Here is an 18,792-nt window from a genome sequence, read left to right on the forward strand (position 1 = left end):
TGGCACAAAAGGCTGAGTGGTGTGTATAAAAAAAAATGAGAGATGAGGAACTGGAGAAAATAAGAATATAAAGCTATTTAGAGGAGTTGTGGCAGGAAAGGGAATAGAGAATTAAGGAAGCAATGGGAGAAGAGGAGGTGAATCGTGCTTTTGGGTCTTGCGTGTGTTTTGATTGTCTGATGTTGGAGCAGATTCAGTATATTTGCATGCTAGTGGGAAACAACCAAAAGAGAGGGGAAATGATGATGTACAGAATTGCTTGGTGGGGGAAAGCCCCATACATCTGGGGTCACAGGTCCTGTGAATACAGAAGTCGTGTGAGAGGAAAGGAGACCCACCCAGGAGGTGGAGAACTGGATTTTCTCTATTTAAGTGAATAGTCATAGGTTTTTCCAATACCCCTACCAAGGTATACGTCTAGTCATGCATTGAATCCCATTCATTTCCATCTTTTTTAGACGTTGTTTCTACATGTAGCGTTTTTTTCAACGGGAAAGCAAGGTATGGTCTGGGTTTTGGTAGCAGACCATCCAGGTTTGGTATTCTAGTCTTATTCTTTATTAGCCACATGACTGTGAAAAAAATCACTAAACTGCAGGGAGTCTCAATTTCTTCTTTTACAAAATGGGGATGACAATAGTAATAATAATAATAATGTGCTCTAGAATTTTGTATTAGAAATAATACAAAAAGAACTAGCACAGGGCCTAACCCATTCCAGACAATTGATACATGATGATATTAACTTGATCATTTGTAGTAATAAAGGTAATGAAGCCAACATTACAGATTCAATAAAGTTGCTCATTGGTGTTGCCTTCTCTCTTTAGGTATTGGAAATGCTGTTTTTAATGCACAAAGCCGTGAAATATTATTCAGGAGCAATGGGAATATTACCAGAGAACTCACCAATATCACATTTGGTTTCAGAACAAGGGATGACAATGTGATCATATTGCAGGCAGAGAAGGAGCCTGAATTTCTTAATATTAGCATTCAAGATTCCAGATTATTATTTCAATTGCAAAGTGGCAATAGTTTTTATACGCTGAGTCTGACAAGTTCGCAGTCCGTGAATGATGGCATATGGCACCAAGTGACTCTTTCCATGACGGACCCACTGGCCCAGGCCTCCAGGTGGCAAATGGAAGTGGACAACCAAGCATCTTTTGTGACTAGTGCAGTTGCCACCGGGAGCCTCAACTTTCTGAAAGATAATACAGACATTTATGTTGGTGACCGAGCCGTTGACAAAACGCAGGGCCTGAAAGGGTGTCTAGGTACAATAGAAATCAGTGGCATTTATCTCTCTTACTTTGAAAATGTTCCTGGTTTCACTAATAAGCCCCAGGAAGAGCAGTTTCTCAAAATCTCTACAAACGCAGTGGCTACTGGCTGTTTGCTGTCGAATGCTTGCAACTCCAGCCCCTGTTTGCATGGAGGAAATTGCGAAGACCTCTATAGCTCTTACCACTGCTCGTGTCCCTTGGGATGGTCAGGGGCACGCTGTGAACTCAACATTGATGAGTGCTTTTCAAACCCCTGTATCCATGGCAACTGCTCCGACAGAGTTGCAGCCTATCACTGCAGGTGTGAGCCTGGATACACCGGTGTGAACTGTGAAATGGATATAGACAATTGCCAGAGTCACCAGTGTGCAAATGGGGCCACCTGCATCAGCAACCCCAATGGTTATTCTTGTCGCTGTTTTGGAAATTTCACGGGAAATTTTTGCAGGTGAGCATAACGTTCAGGTAAAGCTCCATTTTTCTTGTCAAATTGGAAAGCGTTCTGAGCTATGCATCTGTGAGCTGTGCTGAACAGGAGTGACATGGGTCCCTTCCATCACAATATGGTCACATAGATGGGATCTCATGTGGTGGGATGTTCCACAAGGAAGAATGGTAGTGTTTTGCCCAGATTTGAAGCAAAACATTTTCTCCAACATCTTCATTAGAATATGTCTTATGAACTGTAGTCCCAGAGTTTGACAGCTTTAAGGTCTCAAGAAACAAATATTTTTTGCAATAAAATGCAAAAGCTTGTGGTTTTTTTTCTTTTCTTTTCTTCTTTTTTTTTTTTTTAAGATTCCTTTATTTATTTTTAGAGAGAGACAGCAAATGGGGATAGAGGGAGAGAGAATCTCAAGCAGACTCCCCACTGTGTACAGAGCCCAGGCGGGGCTAGACCTCACAATCCTGAGATCATGACCTGAGCCAGAATCCAGAGTCAGATGCTTAATTGACTGAGCCACCCAGGTGCCTCCCAAAAGCTTGGTTTTCATATTGTTCGAGGAAGCATGACTTCTACCCCTAAAACAATGCCCTCGGCTATTTCCGGCAGGTAAATCTTGTAAAGTCTTGAAAAGTCTATGGTAAATTATAATTATATTTATAATATAATTTATAACTTATAATAATTATAAATTATATATATTTATAATATATAATATATTATAAATTATAATTTTGAGAAAGCGAAATTATGACTCATATAAATGAACATGTTTTGATGTTTTCATTTAAGTCATTAATTAATGAGGAAATAAGTATGGTATAAAAACCAGGTCAAAGGATAACCTAATTATTTATATGCGTGTGTATATATAATAATTGTATATATTTTTATTACCCACATAAACATAAATATATGTACATAGAGATGAGGAAATGAAGTTGCTAATAAATGCAAAACCATTTACTCTTTTATAAAGCATTACAATTAATATTTGAAAGTATATTTTTTACTATGTGACAGTTATGTACAGTTATATCACTACAGGCAAACTCATTTCCATTTCAGTGAGCAGGATCCATTCATATTAATGTCATTTTTCCACAACTTATAGAGTTGTAAAATAGCTTAGTGAAGAAAATCTAAGGCATACACCCTACAAAATCAAACAATCCTAGAGGGTCCTTTATATACCATGCAACATTCCATCGAAAGACTACTCAGAAATATCTTTTGCCCATTTCGACATATTTCACAATTTTTTCTAAAACTACTAAAACAGTCTTTTAATTCTAGTAATGACCTCCATCTCATGATACATAAACAGAAATAAGAAACAGTATTTTCCTGCTCAGTCACATAGCTTCAGTGTTTCCATGTAGAATTCATTATTTTATAACTTATACTGCTTTTAAATTCACTAAACAATTGAGTCATTATGGGGAGGTGAGAGGATTATTAATAACAAGTAATACATTCCCAGACTTTGGCAGAAACACCTGGAGTGGGTTGGCAGCCTATAGACTTACACTAACTCAGAGCTGGTACCCTGATGGGATGAGTCTCCCAGCAGACAGAACGGGTAGCCATACCTATAAGAAGATGTATTTATCTCCATAACATTTATTGCTGTTCAGAACCTGTGAAGGCAGGGCAAGGTATTAGGTGTCAGTGTTGACATTTTAGTTGTACGTCACTTTCCATGAGTTAAAACAGACTCATTGGCCAACAGGCAAGGTACCTGTTTTAAAAGCAAAAGACATTCAGGATCAAAATTAATAGTATTGCTGTGGACCCTTTGGATAAGTAAAGTAAACATATATGCCCCAGGAACTAGTTCTCCAGTATTTTTTCCTGCCTAATTCATCAAAGTCAAGTTCTCAAAGATTAAAGTTCTCAAAAGTACCTTCTAATGAGATTCAAAAATTGTTTATTAAATGGAAGACGTATACAAAGCTTCACATTTGCATTGCTAATTGACCTCTTTCAAAGCCGGTTGACATTTTTGATTCTTTTGAAAAGTCCTTATGATATTTTCTTTTTAAAGTCGAATTGATTAGCTCTTGTGGGAAGAGACACACTTACCGTCCTATAGGCTAGTTTCTCTGTATTAGCGGCAGTGTGCACAACAGGACAAAATTAAATTCATCTTCTATTTCCTGAACATGAATTATGTACCAGATACTGTGCACAGTGGGTCATGAACAACACTCCTAAAACCACTTCTGATCAGTCCCTTCACACTCCTGGATTTTTCCTTTGCATTCAAGTTCTGCTCAGCTTCTAACAATTTGTTCTGCCTTTCTAAGGATTCCTTATTACAGCTTTGCTGTAATAGAAAAGAGCCACCCTCTTGAATTCCCATACAGTCGCCCCCGAGTGCTACATACAGTCGTCCTGGACGGCATTTGGCTTGCATTCTGCTCAGCTATGAATCATTAGGTAGGGAACAGCGAGTGTTGGCGGGGTAACAGGAGTTCAGCTCTGGGGGCCTACAGAGAAATCACATGAGTGCTCGGGTACCAGAGTGCTGTCCTTGCTTTCCTGGCCTTTATAGAGATGCAATTTTCTGTGGCCTGTGTTGATTTATTAGCCAGGCCGCAGCAAACCAAGCTATAGCGAGTTTCTTCCCAGCCCTAAATTTATTGCCACCCCACGGCACAGATATTATCTCATCAATGAAAACTGTAGGGAGGGAAGATGTATAACCTTCTTGTTACAGCGCCCTCTAGCAGGAGCTGTTTACAGAAGGTGATTGTGTCTAATGCAGCACAATTAAGCATCTGTAGCTCAGCCAGCCCGAGTACTTAATTAGTTTGGCATCAACTACATATATGAACTTTTCCAAAAAGTTTTCTTGAATGAAATGAACAAGATGAACAGCTGTTCTTTTATCTCCCTAGACACACAAGATTACCCTCGACAGTCTGTGGGAATGAGAAGACAAATCTCACTTGCTACAATGCCGGCAACTGCTCCGAGTTCCAGGGTGCATTCACATGTCTGTGCCGGCCAGGTTTTACCGGGGAATGGTGAGTCCCCTTAGAACTTTATAGAAGAAAATTCTGGGTTGAAAAACAGTGGGATTATGCAAGGTTGATGTCTCCTCTCATTTTTCATCTCAGTTCCCATAGGAAAACCCAGGCTGAAATATAGGTCCGACCAGAGTCAGATAATAAAAAAGAAGAAAAATCACAGTTTAGGTCAAAGCAAAGAACACTTCATTAGCCAAGACTTCAAATAAGAAAATACGTCTTTTTGAAAAATGTAAAATGTGCTATTTTTCTTTCTGATAAGGACTTCTGGTTTCATGTTTCTTTCCTGCTGACTCTAATAAGCGATGCAAATATAGTTGTTGTTGAAGTAAAATAAAATATACCTAAAAGATTGCCTCATAGAATGATCTAGAACCCCAAAAGTATATACACCTTAGCTGTATGAGCCCATCTTTCCCAGAGAAACCCTTCAATAGTTCTTCACCTGATATGGTGTCTTCAGACGATGGCTGAAAATGCAGCCAAATTTGGATATGCATTTGCCGGGCCAAAGGTGAGGTTAAAAATTAAAAAAAAAAAAAAAAAAAAAGGAATATACTGCACAGCTTTTCTCAGCTTCTCAAAAGGATCAGTGTCCTCAAAACTATTCTACACCAGGGCTCTCTCTATGCTCTTACATATCTCTATATGAGCAAATAATAAATAGTTAACCATTTGTTGAGCACTAAATCATGCATCTTATAAATATCATCTCTAATTGTTATTCCTTTCACTTTGCATTTGCATAAACTGAGGCTGAGGAATTAAGTTAGAGGTCAGCTGCCAGTGCAGGCGTGTGCTGCAGGGAGATTCCGCTGCCCTCAAGGCCTGGGCTCATCGTTTGGATATTCTGATGGAAATGAGTAAATCTTTGCTTGCAACAATTCAAAAAAATGGGAAAAAGTGCTCCTTCATCTCATATGCCATCCGGCACAAGATAGCGATCTGTGATCAAACTTCCCACATTGAACAAATTAGATAAATGAAAATACAAGGCATTTGACAGAGTTGGATTGAATGAATTTTTCTCAAAAGGGAAGTTAATAAAATTCTGGGTATAATTTGTGCTCCATGACAACTGCAGTCTGGAGTCATTGGAATTCTCTCTTTTCCAGCTGGCTCTTTCGGCACAAGATATAGCTATTTTGCCATTTTTACAACATAGCAGGCAATCTCAGATATACCTGCCTTTTACCCAGTTGGCATTCAGTGACCGATCGAGCTCTTGCCTTCACAGCCTGCTTCCAGCTGCGGGCTCCAAGCAGCCCCCGCAGACCTGCCATATATGTGCACGGAAGGATGGAGACCTTGAGCATATTCTATTTTCTAGTGAGCCTCTTCTACCATGCCACGTACTGTTAACCCAGACCATTCAGCTGGCCTCCAATTCCATATCCCTCCAAAACAGTGCAAATATTTCCTTGTCCTAAATATTTCCTTGACCAACTCATTCCCTATATTTAAGTGCTGGTTATTTCCTGCCTCCGTGTCAGAGGTGAAGGCTTCATGTCACGCTCGCGTTCAGCGGCACAGAGCACAGACGCATCCCAAGCCTTGGATTATTTTTCCGCTCCTCACACATTATCCCTATTTACAACAAACATTTCTTTTTCCTCCAACATTTGTTTAAAAGATGAGTCTTGCATTTAAATGCAAGTAACTTCTTTGAAATGTGCTAAGAAAAGGAAGCTCCAAGTTTTCCTTCCTCTCCGGGGATCCTCCTCTGGATCAACTTCTCTGTTCCAAATAGATTTCTAAAATAGTGACCACAGGTTTAATAGATGCTGTACTTTCAAAGTCCTTAAGCATGGTCAGTTAATTCACTGGGTGTTAATGGATTAATTTATTTTGATTGTCGATCTATTAATTAATCTCTAATGAAAGCTCCGGTAATGTTTATAATGAATGTGTATGTGTGGTACTCTGTGCACTTCGAAAGAGAAATAGGGGCGCCTGGGTGGCTCAGTGGGTTAAAGCCTCTGCCTTCAGCTCTGGTCATGATCTTAGGGTCTTGGGATTGAGCCCCGCATGGGGCTCTCTTCTCAGCGGGGAGCCTGCTTCCCCCCACCTACCCCCACCACCTGCCTCTCTGCCTACTTGTGATCTCTGTCAAATAAATAAATAAAATTTTTTAAAAAGAGAGAAGTAGATAGGAAATGGGGAAAGAAGAGCCCAAGAAGACTGGAAAATACTAGAGAGTCTCCCAAGGCCTAGGGGCATGGAACTTCCTTAAGGTCCAAAGATATTGAAAAGCTGTGTTCCTGCAAATTGCCTCCTCTTCTGTCTGGCTAGACCCCCAGCTTTATAGTGTCATCCTGGCAGGTTGCAAATGATGGATGGTGTGAACACTCCGGCCCACCCAGGACAAAGAGTGCTCGGCAACCTCTCCCAAGTTGTCAGGTTTTGCTCAGATCTAATCGGAGAGGCCTCCTTCCAGGGCAGAAGCCTGAGCCAAAAACGGAAAACAAAAATGTCTCAGCTATGCTTGGTATCCAGCGGGATAAGGAGCTGTTTTCCTGGGAAGAAATCTTTTTTTCCTTTGTACTGTGGGTTGGCCCTCCCCACCCACCCTGCTATCCCCCCTTCATTTTGAGCCTAGTGATTCCTTGATGACCCAGGCATGCAAGTTTTACCTTTTGGGGGGGTGAGGAATGAAAAGTGGTTTACATTACACTTGGACATTTTAAGTTGCTCTTTTGGGATTCTTGAAGCTAGCATTTTATCTGAATTTCCCAAAGTAAAAGAGATACTTTAGTTACTGCTCTATCCAGAGGCCTAACAGAGTGTTTGGATATGGTAAGTGCTAAATACACAAGTACTGAATGACCAAATGAAAGTGACTGGCGAGTTAATCTGTGAGTTTACCGAAAAGTTGTTAGCCGAACATCAGGGGAAAGATGACAGTGTCCCAAGGAAGTGGAAAATTTCAGTATACCTTAGTATTGATATCACTTGTTGGGGAAAATTTAGCTTTTGAAAGTCATTCTACCTGAATATTTTAAAAATTACACTTAGCTCTAAAACATATTTATTAGGAAGTGAAATTTTCTTTTTTTTTTTTTTAAGATTTTATTTATTTATTTGACAGACAGAGACCACAAGTAGGCAGAGAGGTAGGCAGAGAGAGAGGAGGAAGCAGGCTCCCTGCTGACCAGAGAGCCCGATATGGGGCTTGATCCCAGGACCCTGGGATCATGACCTGAGCTGAAGGCAGAGGCTTTAACCCACTGAGCCACCCAGGCGCTCCAGGAAGTGAAATTTTCTAATTACCTACTTTTGCTTTTTGTTGAAAAATAGGATTCCAAAAAGAAAAAGAAGATTCCAAAGGAAAATAACTCCAAATCTTTAAGAATAAACTGTTTTTTCCTTCTATTTTTGATGGGCTTTCTTTCCCCCACAGCCCGAGGGCATGGATGTAGTAGAATCCTGACAGCAGGGGCACAGGTCTGCTCTGTAGACTCCAGGTTGGCAAAATACAGCCTCAGGGTTCCCATGTGTCCCCAGTAAACTGAACCAAAGGTGACAAAGATGGCAAATGCTCTTTGGGGACAAAACGACCATTCCTCGGGTTTTTTCTTGGTTTCTAAAAAATCGCACCTGTTTTTTCATTCTAATTAGCTGGGCGTGTGTACAGATTATTTCCCTTAAAAACGAAATTTGGGACAGGAATTTTAAGGAATGTGTCCCCACATCATGACGTGTATGTAAGTTGCATGGGAGTTGGTAAATCAGACCATACTGTTCCAGGTAGATAAGGCAACATTTTTCCTTTCCCCATTTCACAGCCAATTTATTCAACAGAGACCAAGCTGCTGCTGTTTCTGTTTCTGTTCAAGGTGCGAAAAGGACGTGGATGAGTGCGCCTCCGACCCGTGCTTCAACGGAGGACTGTGCCAGGACCTGGTCAACAAATTCCGGTGCCTCTGTGACGTGGCCTTCGCGGGCGAGCGCTGCGAGGTGGACGTAAGCGGGATCTCCTTTTATGTGTCTCTCTTACTGTGGCAGAATCTCTTTCAGCTTCTTTCTTACCTCATTCTGCACATGAACGACGAGGCAGTTGTCGAGTGGGGTGAACAGGAAGATGACTAACACTCATGGAGACATTCCTGAACTTAACAGCCATTGAAGCTCCAGAAATGTCTTGACGCATTTGAGACTCTAAAAAAGAAAAAGAAACACTACCTTGAAAATTAAAATAAATTCAAGGACTGTTTGAAGCATACCATGAGTGTCATACGAGAGTATTAAGTATTTACGTATTTCAGCGATATATGTAAAAAATATTGTTCTTAACATAACCAGAAACTTTTCATTGAGTACACTTGTACAAGTACATTGTTTTTCTTAGTGCTTCCATGTTTGAGTGACGACTACAGTAAGAACTGATTCTCTCCCACACTCCATTTCTGCGTATACTTTTGTAGTGTAAGTTGCCCCGTGCACCCTGATCCTAAGGCATTTACGTTCTTTCGTTCCTGTCTATAATTCATGACATGACAGTTTGAAAATGACTAATTAAACTGTTTTGCATCCGTCTATGTTTTTATACATAGCTATTCAAATGAAGTATTGCCAAGTCTCTGGGAAGTTAAAAATGTATATAAAGAGAAAGCAGGGAATTATACAAGATCCCTAAAATGGAGCAAGAAAGTTTTCTGATCTAATTGGTCTCAAAAGTCAAATTATGCCTCACCAGTATACTTCCTGTTTCCACAAAACCTCTCCTCCAGTAGTGTGACAGGGAAACCCTACTTCCATTTCTTTTTCCTGTAATAGTTTCTATTCAAATAGAGTACTTTTTGGTTAATTGTTTATAAATTTTGACCTTGCTGACATTCCTGTCAAATAGATTGATTTGAATTGCTTTTTGAAGCATATTTAATAAAAATAAGTACTGTTGTATATCCACACACCAAAAAGCATAGATTATAAAACTTGATTTCTTGGAAGCATATTTTTCTAAAATTTGCAAGTATCATCTTTAATTAATCTTTCTGAAAAAAGAAACAGGAATCATAGTAGCTTTCATTATCAAAATATATTTGACATTATATTTCTTTAAAAATATATACCTGAAATGATGGCTCTACAAAGTAAATTAATAAGATATGCAAAAAATTATAGCTATTTCTTAGCTTTAATTGACTAAATATAATAATAATTGAAAGAACTTTATTTGAGAATATTTTTAATTCCTTCCACTGGCATGTTAGAATTTCTGCTAAATATCTCTGTGTGGGTATACCCTTCCAAAGAAGACATTGTGCTCTTTTAAATGGAAAAGTGGTTTGATCCTATGCATTAATTTAGAAAACAGCTACAATAACAATGACCTGACAAATATAGTTTTGTCAATGTGTCTATGTCTTTCGGAGCTACCCTGGTTTGACAATACGAGGTTGATTTATCCTTTGGGTGGTATCCGTCATTTGGCCCCAATTGTGTAAAGAAAGTTGTTTTTCTGTGGAAATGACCAAGGAAGACCTAAATATACCAATCAAAACAAAAGGACAAAATGGTATACCATAAAAACAAAGGAAATGGATTCAATTCTATCTTTCAATAGTCCTAGAAGATTTTATGCAGCAAATTCATATCCTCTAGGACACTGGCAGTCATTTCAAATGGGAAGCAACTGATTCTGAAGTCTCTCCTTCATCCTCCTTCATTTTCCTCCCATCCAGGCAGCACGCACCTTCCTGCTATCTCGGATGGATCCCTTCCAAACTTAGACTTTGCGACAAGAGGTTGGGGAAAGCCCCCTTCCATGTTTGCATGGAAGCAAGCATAAAATAGATTATGGCCACGCACATATGGCTTTCACATTGACTCCCTTTTTGGACATATCTGTACTCACATATTTACAGACCACTTCCGTGTAATTTTTTACCTTCCAGGTATATCTGAGTCATTCACAAACGCTTTCTCTCTGAAATTCTTTTGTCTCTGTGTCACCGTCACCGTCAACCACTTTTCTGTTTTCCACAAGTCTTGTCATAAGATGCCTGACTTAAAAAAAAAAACTTTCCCTTCTCTGTTTTTCTCTATTTTTAATTGCGTTGTGTATGATTCTGCCTTTTACATATTTACATAGAAAAATAAAACTTGTGTTTCTGTATCTCTGCTTCTCATCCTCTGACAACTGTCTTCATTTGCCTTGACTGTGTCTTGCGTGGTTAAGATGTCCACAAGTCAGGCACGCCCATGCACATGCACGCGTGCACAATCGCACACACGCGCGCACACACACACACCTCATAATGAACACCCAAGCATCAGTGCTCATCTTCCTGAATTGAGGTCTGCTTCCCCAGATGTGTCCCTGCAAAGTAAATACCTGTGGGCATCAAAATCAGGGTCCCATGTACTTTCCCTCCTTGGCAAGTATACCTCTGGCTGGCGTTCTAGAACTGATTATATCCCTAATTGTTCTCACTGTTGGTTTACAATGTCTCTGCCCATACTACGCATAGTTCAACCTGTTCCACAGAGAAGCCATCTCACCTAAATGACAGAAATTCACACAAACTCTTCTAGAACAAGTCTCTGAAACAAAACCTATATTTAGTTGTATACCAGATCATTTCTTTTTGCTTATTTTTAAGATTTAGTATATGAGCTAAATGGGGCCGTGTCTCTGTCTTTGGCCATGCCTCTTTCTTCTTTGTGTGTGTGTACGTGAAGAATGGTTTTTATTACCTCCTTTTTAGGGAGCAGGGAAGTAGAGAAAATAGAAACGTTTGCAGAAATTGGTGTTTGGCCAGCATGAGGAAACAATTAAATTCCAGTAACACTACTGAAAACCTGTCTTGTGCCAGGGACTGTGATGAGCTGTTTTTAAATATACTTTTTTTTCAGTATAAGAGCAACCAAAGTCTCTCACCTCCCAAAATCTTCACTAAATTGTGCTTAAAGATCCTTTTACCATTTCTGAAATTATTCAGCTTAATTTTGTAAAATTAAAGTGGGATTCCTTCTGGAAATGGTGATACATAAAATTTGAGTTTAGTGATTTAGGTAGGAAATCAATGAAAAGAAATCTGTGTTGTCCAAATACCAAAATTATTACTAAAATTATTACTATATGGACTATCTCCCTTCTTTCCTCTTTTAATTTATGCAACAATAGCTTAATGAATCCCTACCATGTGCTATGGTCTGGATTAGGTGATGAGAATACAACTACAAATTAGGCACTATGCTTGCTTACCACAAGTTGAAGGTCTGGTAGGAGATGTGGGTAAACAAACAGTGAAGGACAGTTCCTGGGTCAGTGTTAGGATAAAACTAAGTACCAGTTATAAAGCAGCACTTAGGAGGAACATTTTGCTCAGTCTTAAAGGTGCCTGTGGAAGGTCTTAAAGCCAAAGCTGGGATTCAAAGGTAAACAGGTGTCAAGTTGTGACAGGAGGGATGGAATAGCAGAGACTGCTTCTGGCAGAAGGGGCTGCACGGTGACTGGAGCCTGAAGGGCAGTGGGAACACAGTAAGACTGAGGTTACAGAAGGACCTCCTAAGTCAGATCAATGACCTTGGCTTTTTCTCCTAAGAGTAATGAGGAGTCTTTAAAGGGGTTCAATCAGAAAAGTAACAAGATGGCACTCGCACTTGAGAAACATTAGTTGGGCTTCTGTGTAGAGAATGGATTAAAAGAAATGCAAGACTGGACCCCCAAAGACACAATTATGGGGCTATTGCTGTAATACAGATAAAAGGAAGTGAGCTGGCGCTACGTTATATAGTCCAAGGGGATTCAAGGAGGGGTTGTTGAACAAAGGTTGACACTGTAAGACCTATAGCATGATTGTTTGGAGAAGACATAGTTCTGAGCAGATATTCCAGTTAAATTTGGTGAATGTTTAAAAGTATTTGTAGATTTAATAAATGAATAAATATAAGGTTCATTGGGATATCCAAATACTGTTACTGTTTAGTATGAATAACCCAATCTGGAATTCAAGAGAGATAGCTGAGCTGGGTGTCTAAATTTGGGTATCATGTTATAGATCTATTGATACTTTGTATTCCAGTCTCCATATCTATAATCCATTTGTATTGTTTCTTATTATCTTTTCCAGTTTTATTGAGATATAAATGACATAGAACGTGTGTAAGTTTAAGGTATGCAACTGGTTGATCTAATACACTTACATATTGCAAAATGGCTGCCATCAGAGCCTTAGCTAGTGCCTCCATCTCATTACATAATTACCATTTCTTTTTTTGTGGTGAGAACATCTACCATCTATTTTCTTAGCAACTTTTAAGTGTGCAGTACAGTAGTATTGTGAACCGTGAGTCACCATGCTGAATATTTGAGTAGAACTTACTCATCTTGTAACTGAAAGCTGGTATCCTTCGACCAGCATCTCTCCATTCCCTCACCCTCTGCTCCCGGCTACCACCATGCTACTCTGTTTCTATGTTTCGTGCAGTGTTTTTAGATTTTCTATATGAGTGGGATCATACAGTATGATATATTTATTTTCTGTCTGAATTATTTCACTTAGCATTATGCCCTTAAGATCCAAATGGCAGCATTTCATTCCTTCTCATGTGGAGTAACATTCTTTTGCATATACATACCAGATCTTCTTTAGTCATTTACCTGTTGTTAAACATGTAGGTTGGGGCGCCTGGGTGGCTCAGTGGGTTAAGCCTCTGCCTTTGGCTCAGGTTATGATCTCAGGGTCCTGGCATCGAGCCCTGCATCAGGCTCTCTGCTCGGCAAGGAGCCTGCTTCCCTTCCTCTCTCTCTGCCTGCCTCTCCGCCTACTTGTGATCTCTGTCAAATAAATAAATAAAATCTTTAAAAAAAAAAAACAAACATGTAGGTTGTTTTCATACCTTGGCTGTTGCGAATAATGCTACAGTTAACATGGGAATACAGATAGCTCTTTGAGACAATGGTTTCATTTCTTTTGTATATATACCCAGAAGTGGAATAGCTGAATTATTCAGTAGTTCTATTTATAACTTTTTAAGGAATCTCCATACTATTTTCCATAATGCCTGCACCAATTTACATTCCTACCGACTGTGCATTAGGGTTACCTTTTCTCTATATCATATATATATATATATATATATATATATATATATATATATATTCTCTCTATATATATAGGATATATATATTCTCTCTATATAACACTTGTTATGCCTTTTTGATGATAGCCATTCTGACAGGTGTGAGGTGATATTTCATTATGATTTTGATTTACATTTCCATGATGATTGATGATGCTGAATGCCCTTTCATGTGGCTGTTGGCCATTGATATGTCTTTGGAAAAATGTCTATTCAGTTTCTCTGCCCATTTTTTAATCAGATTGGGGCTTTTGGGCTATTGAGTTGTATGAGTTCTTCATACAATTTAAATATTAACCCCTTTTCAGATATAAGATTTGCATGTATTTTCTTGCATTCCATAGGTTGCCTTTTCATTTCATTGATGGTTTCTAGTTTGATGTAATCCCACGTGTGTACTTTTGCTTTTATTGCCTTTGCTTTTGGTATCAAATCCAAAAAAAAAATCATTGCCAAGGCCAATATCAAGAAACTTACACCATATGTTTTTGTCTAGGAATTTTACAGGGTCAGGTCTTACATTCAAGTTTTGAATCCATTTTGAGTCGATTTTTGTATATGGTATGAGAAAGGAATTCAGTTTTATTCTTTGGTGTATGGCTATTCAGTTTTCTTAACACCATTTATTGAAAAGATAATCCTTATTTTTGGCTCCTTTTTCATAAATTAATTGCCATATATGTGTGGATTTATTTCTGGGCTTTTGATTCTGTTCCATTTGTCTATGTGTCTGTTTTTATGCCAAACCTATACTGTTTGAAATAGGAAGTATGCTGCCTCCAGCTTTGTTCTCCCTTCTCAAGATTGCTTTGGCTAATCAGGGTCTTTTGTGGTTCTATATATGTTTTAGGATTGTTTGTTCTACTTCTATAAAAAATGCCATTGGAATTTTGATAGGGATTGGATTGAACCTGTCGATTGCTCTGGGCATGGACATTTGAACAATATAAATTCTTCCAATTCATGAGCACAGAGTATCTTTCCATTATTTGTGTCTTCTTCAATTTCTTTTATCCCCATCTTATAGTGTTTAGTGCACAGATCTTTTACTTCCCTGGTTAAACTTATTCCTGAGTATTTTATTCTTTTTGTTGTTATTGTAAATTGGATTATTTATTTATTTCTCTTTCAGATAGTTTGTTGTTGGTGTGTAGAAACACTATTTCTTTTTTGTATATTGTAACAACCCTTAGAAGGAAACATAAGGAAAAAGCTTTATGACCCCAGTCTTGGCAATGATTTCATGGGTATGGTACCAAAAGCACAAAGAGCAAAAGTGAGAATAGACAAATAGAACTACCTCAAATTTCAAAACTTCTGCATAGCAAAAGAAATAATCAATCAAGTGATTTTTATCCTTCACTCTGCTAATGTGTATTACATTGTTTAGTTTTTATATGTTGAACTGTCCTTGCATCCCAGAAATAAGTCTCACTTGGCCATGATATATACTTCTCTCAATATGCTATTGAATTTGCTTTCCTAGTATTTTGTTGATATTTTTGCATCTATGTTCATCAAGGATATTGGCCTGTGGTTCTCTTTTCTTGTGGTATCATTTGGCTTTTGTATCAGGAAAATGCTGACCTTCTAAAATGAGTCTGGATATTTTTCTCTCTTCATCATTTTTTTTTTTTTTTTTTAAAAGATTGGAGTTAATTCTTCTTTAAACGCTTGGTAGAATTTACCAGTGAGGCTATTTGGTCCCGGGCTTTTCTTGGTTGGGAGGTTGAGTGATCACATTTCTATCACCAAAATAACTGTTGTGAAAAGGAAGAAAAGGAAGAGATGATACTTTTGAAATTGTGAATAATGACATGCACTAACACTGTTTTCAATTTGAGAGGCTCTCATATTTGTAAGTCCAGACTTCCCCCCTTATAATATCTCTGAGAGGCATTATTATCTTTATTTTAAAGATAAATGAATAGAGATTTTAAAAGGTTACCTGAATTTCCCCAGGCCAAGTATCCAGGAAGCATCAAAGTTAGGGTCTATCCAATCATTTACTTCCAAGTCTAATGCTAAAGAGAGGTTTGAGGTCTGTCATTTAGGACCCGGGAAAGGGATCTTGGAGTAATTAGCAGGAGTTTCCCTGCGCTTGTCATCCAGACTGGTCAAGAAATATGTTAGGAATGGTTTGGAATCCATCAGGAATGGTTTGGAAAACAAAATGAGAACTCCTTTCCAGTGCAACCCTTAATTGTTGGTGCCTGTGCTGGTTCGTTGCCACATCTCTCGAAGGAACTCACACTAATAGAAATGATGGCAAGGATAACTAGAATAACCAAAGTGGGGGGGTTGAGGAGTAAGAGATATGTCTGACTATTAATGTGACTCTTTACCCTGGCTACATGAAGAGCCTAAACATACATGCATATTAATGGATGACCTGATGGAGGGAACCTGTTCAGAAAAGTCCCAGAGTGCCAGGACGGGAGGCATTCTTTGAGACACAGTAAGTCTAGCAAGTGATAGGAAATTCTCCTCCACACTAAAAAATTTATAGAACTCATTAAACTAAGAGAATAAAGCAGAAAGTAAAAATAAACTCAGCAGGGATTTGGAGTCATTTGTGAATGACAGAGTCACAGATGGTTTCTGAGAGGGTTAGAGCTATGCTTGATCATAAAGGCTGATGTCAAGGATGATGCCAACTGGCCCGCATCCTCGGGCTTCTGTGAAGAACAGAGCACTGGCCAGTGGCACATGAGGCTTCCTCTCTATGGCAGTCTCTTCGTGCTCTCAGTTTGGCCTTCAGGAACAAGATACCCAGAATGACATTCTCTACAAATTATTATTTTAAAAAACACTGTCACTTTTCACTGAGTTTCCACTAATTAGCATCCAGGAAGGAGTAAATATAGCACTAACATAAGAAACGGCTCTAAAATGTTATTTTGATGTATTTCAATCACTGGAATCAGGTCTGATTCAGTGCACTAATCTGTTTTCCTTTCATCTTTTCACACATTATTAAGACTTCTGCTTCACCAAGTATAATTAATGCTCTTCATTTCTTAATGTGGGGTCATCACCACCAGCTTCACAGAAATCATGTAATGTAGACTTTCACCTTCAGAACACATTTCTCGGTGTGTCCAAAATAGAACAGAAACGGGCTATAGGGAGTGGGCCCCTGGACTGCAGGCATGACTGAGTTGGTTGGTGTTAAGCCAGACAACTGTGAGAAATAGCCAGGTTGAAATTTGCTACTGAATTGACTAGCTAACCAACCCAAGCAGCTTTATAGGTGCCTGTCAAATTAATCTCATCATCTTTTAAATCTCCCTAATGGGATCATTGCATTGCTACAATAGTGGACTTTGTGGAAACTAGTTTTTAAAATATTTATTTATCCATTTGTCCACCATTGATCAAGAGTCTGCTATAAACAAAGCTCTGAGCCCGAGAATGGAGGGCAACTAAAATACGCACAAAGGATGTATTCCTGCTCTCCAAGAGCTTGGGTAGGAGAACTGAGTGACTTCCTTGTACAGCTACACCCATACCATTTTTCAATTTTGTAAATCATGAAGGTATTTGAAATGTGCCCATAGTGACATATGTTGGTTATGACCAAGGTGACCACGTAATTTATTGTTTGGCTAGAGTATTTTAAGAGTGAAAGCAAGAACTATTAATAATCATGCTGGGACAACAACCTACACTGATATCGTTCTGTGCAACCTGAGATATATCCTAGGTATTGCCCTAGGGGGAATGCCTTGTTTCACTGCATACACTTCCATTCTCTTCCAGATGTGGCTGAAGTCTATCATAGATCATTTCAGAAATGAGATGTACATGACGCAAACCAATTAGTTGGCCAAGTAACTCAAAGCAAACAATGAGGTCAATTGCATCTTGCTAGTTACCATTTTCTTGAATGATCTCCGTTGTTTTATACTCAAGAACTTTGACATTGGTTCCATCTAGTTACCATTTTCTTGAATGATCTCCCTTGTTTTATACTCAAGAAATTTGACATTGGTTCCATCTTTTCAGAACACAGTTGTGATCAACCAAACTGAAAATTGCTGGTATGCAATCAAATATCATGCTGTTTCTGGTTTGATGTGATGTGAATTTAATTTTTCCTAAATTTTAACTTTCACAAGCAGAGAGTGTAGATTCTTATGTAACATGGCTTTTCTTCTTGAATGACTTATATCCCTTTAGGAAATGAGGCTTCGGCTCATTGAATCCATAGCTGATCTTTTTTGTGAGAACAAATGGAATGACATGTAGAAAAGTAGGTACACTCGAGGGAATTTAACATGTGAGCACAATTAAATATCACGATAACTGCCTTGGAATTAGTAATTATTTTAATATTCTACTTAAAGCTTTCATGACTCGTGATACATATTTATGGATTGTATGCATATTATTTTCCTATCTTTTGTAAAAACAAAAATTTCTTTATTTCTTCAAGGGCATAAAGAACATGGCTATTATCTTTTACTCACAATTATAATTTCTGAATCACAGTGTTGTATATAAACTGCAGAAATCTATTGGAAACTAATTGTACACAGAAAGGAAACAGCATATTAATACAGCTCATCCCAAACAAATGGGCATTTGGAGCGAAATGTATTTAATCACTTGGAAAGCATATTCATGATTCTCATTGTCTACCTGAGTTTAATTTAGTTTCACATGTGACTCTGAGTATATATTACTTCCACCCATTTTTCCTGCTATTTCATTGATAATCCTGTGCAGATAGCAAGACTCTGCTGTCAAGGAAAACCGAGATAACAGTGTATTTGTCATTCAGAGTGGTAAAGTACATAGTAACACCTGATAAATGACTGAAATCACTTGAGTTAATAACCTAAAACTCAGGGGGAAAATTACATTTTAAAAGTAAAAGTTCCTTTGAATTTTTAAAAAATATTTTATTATTTTTATTTATTTGTCACAG

General features: G+C 38.4%; 1 protein-coding gene across 2 annotated transcripts in view; it reads left to right on the plus strand.

Annotated features, from left to right (window-relative positions):
• LOC111151161 (crumbs 1, cell polarity complex component) overlaps positions 1 to 18,792 on the plus strand; it is a 137,287-nt gene that overhangs the window by 96,432 nt on the left and 22,063 nt on the right. For both annotated transcript variants that reach the window (XM_022508957.1, XM_022508958.1), the window contains 3 exons: positions 831 to 1,737; positions 4,638 to 4,766; positions 8,606 to 8,732. In XM_022508957.1, the coding sequence (XP_022364665.1) occupies positions 831 to 1,737; positions 4,638 to 4,766; positions 8,606 to 8,732 (1,163 nt within the window). The remainder of the gene's footprint in view (positions 1 to 830; positions 1,738 to 4,637; positions 4,767 to 8,605; positions 8,733 to 18,792) is intronic.

This window comes from Enhydra lutris, unplaced genomic scaffold (genome assembly GCF_002288905.1).
Source record: "Enhydra lutris kenyoni isolate GAN:26980312 unplaced genomic scaffold, ASM228890v2 scaffoldscaffold25, whole genome shotgun sequence".
In the NCBI taxonomy this organism is placed as follows: domain Eukaryota; kingdom Metazoa; phylum Chordata; class Mammalia; order Carnivora; family Mustelidae; genus Enhydra; species Enhydra lutris.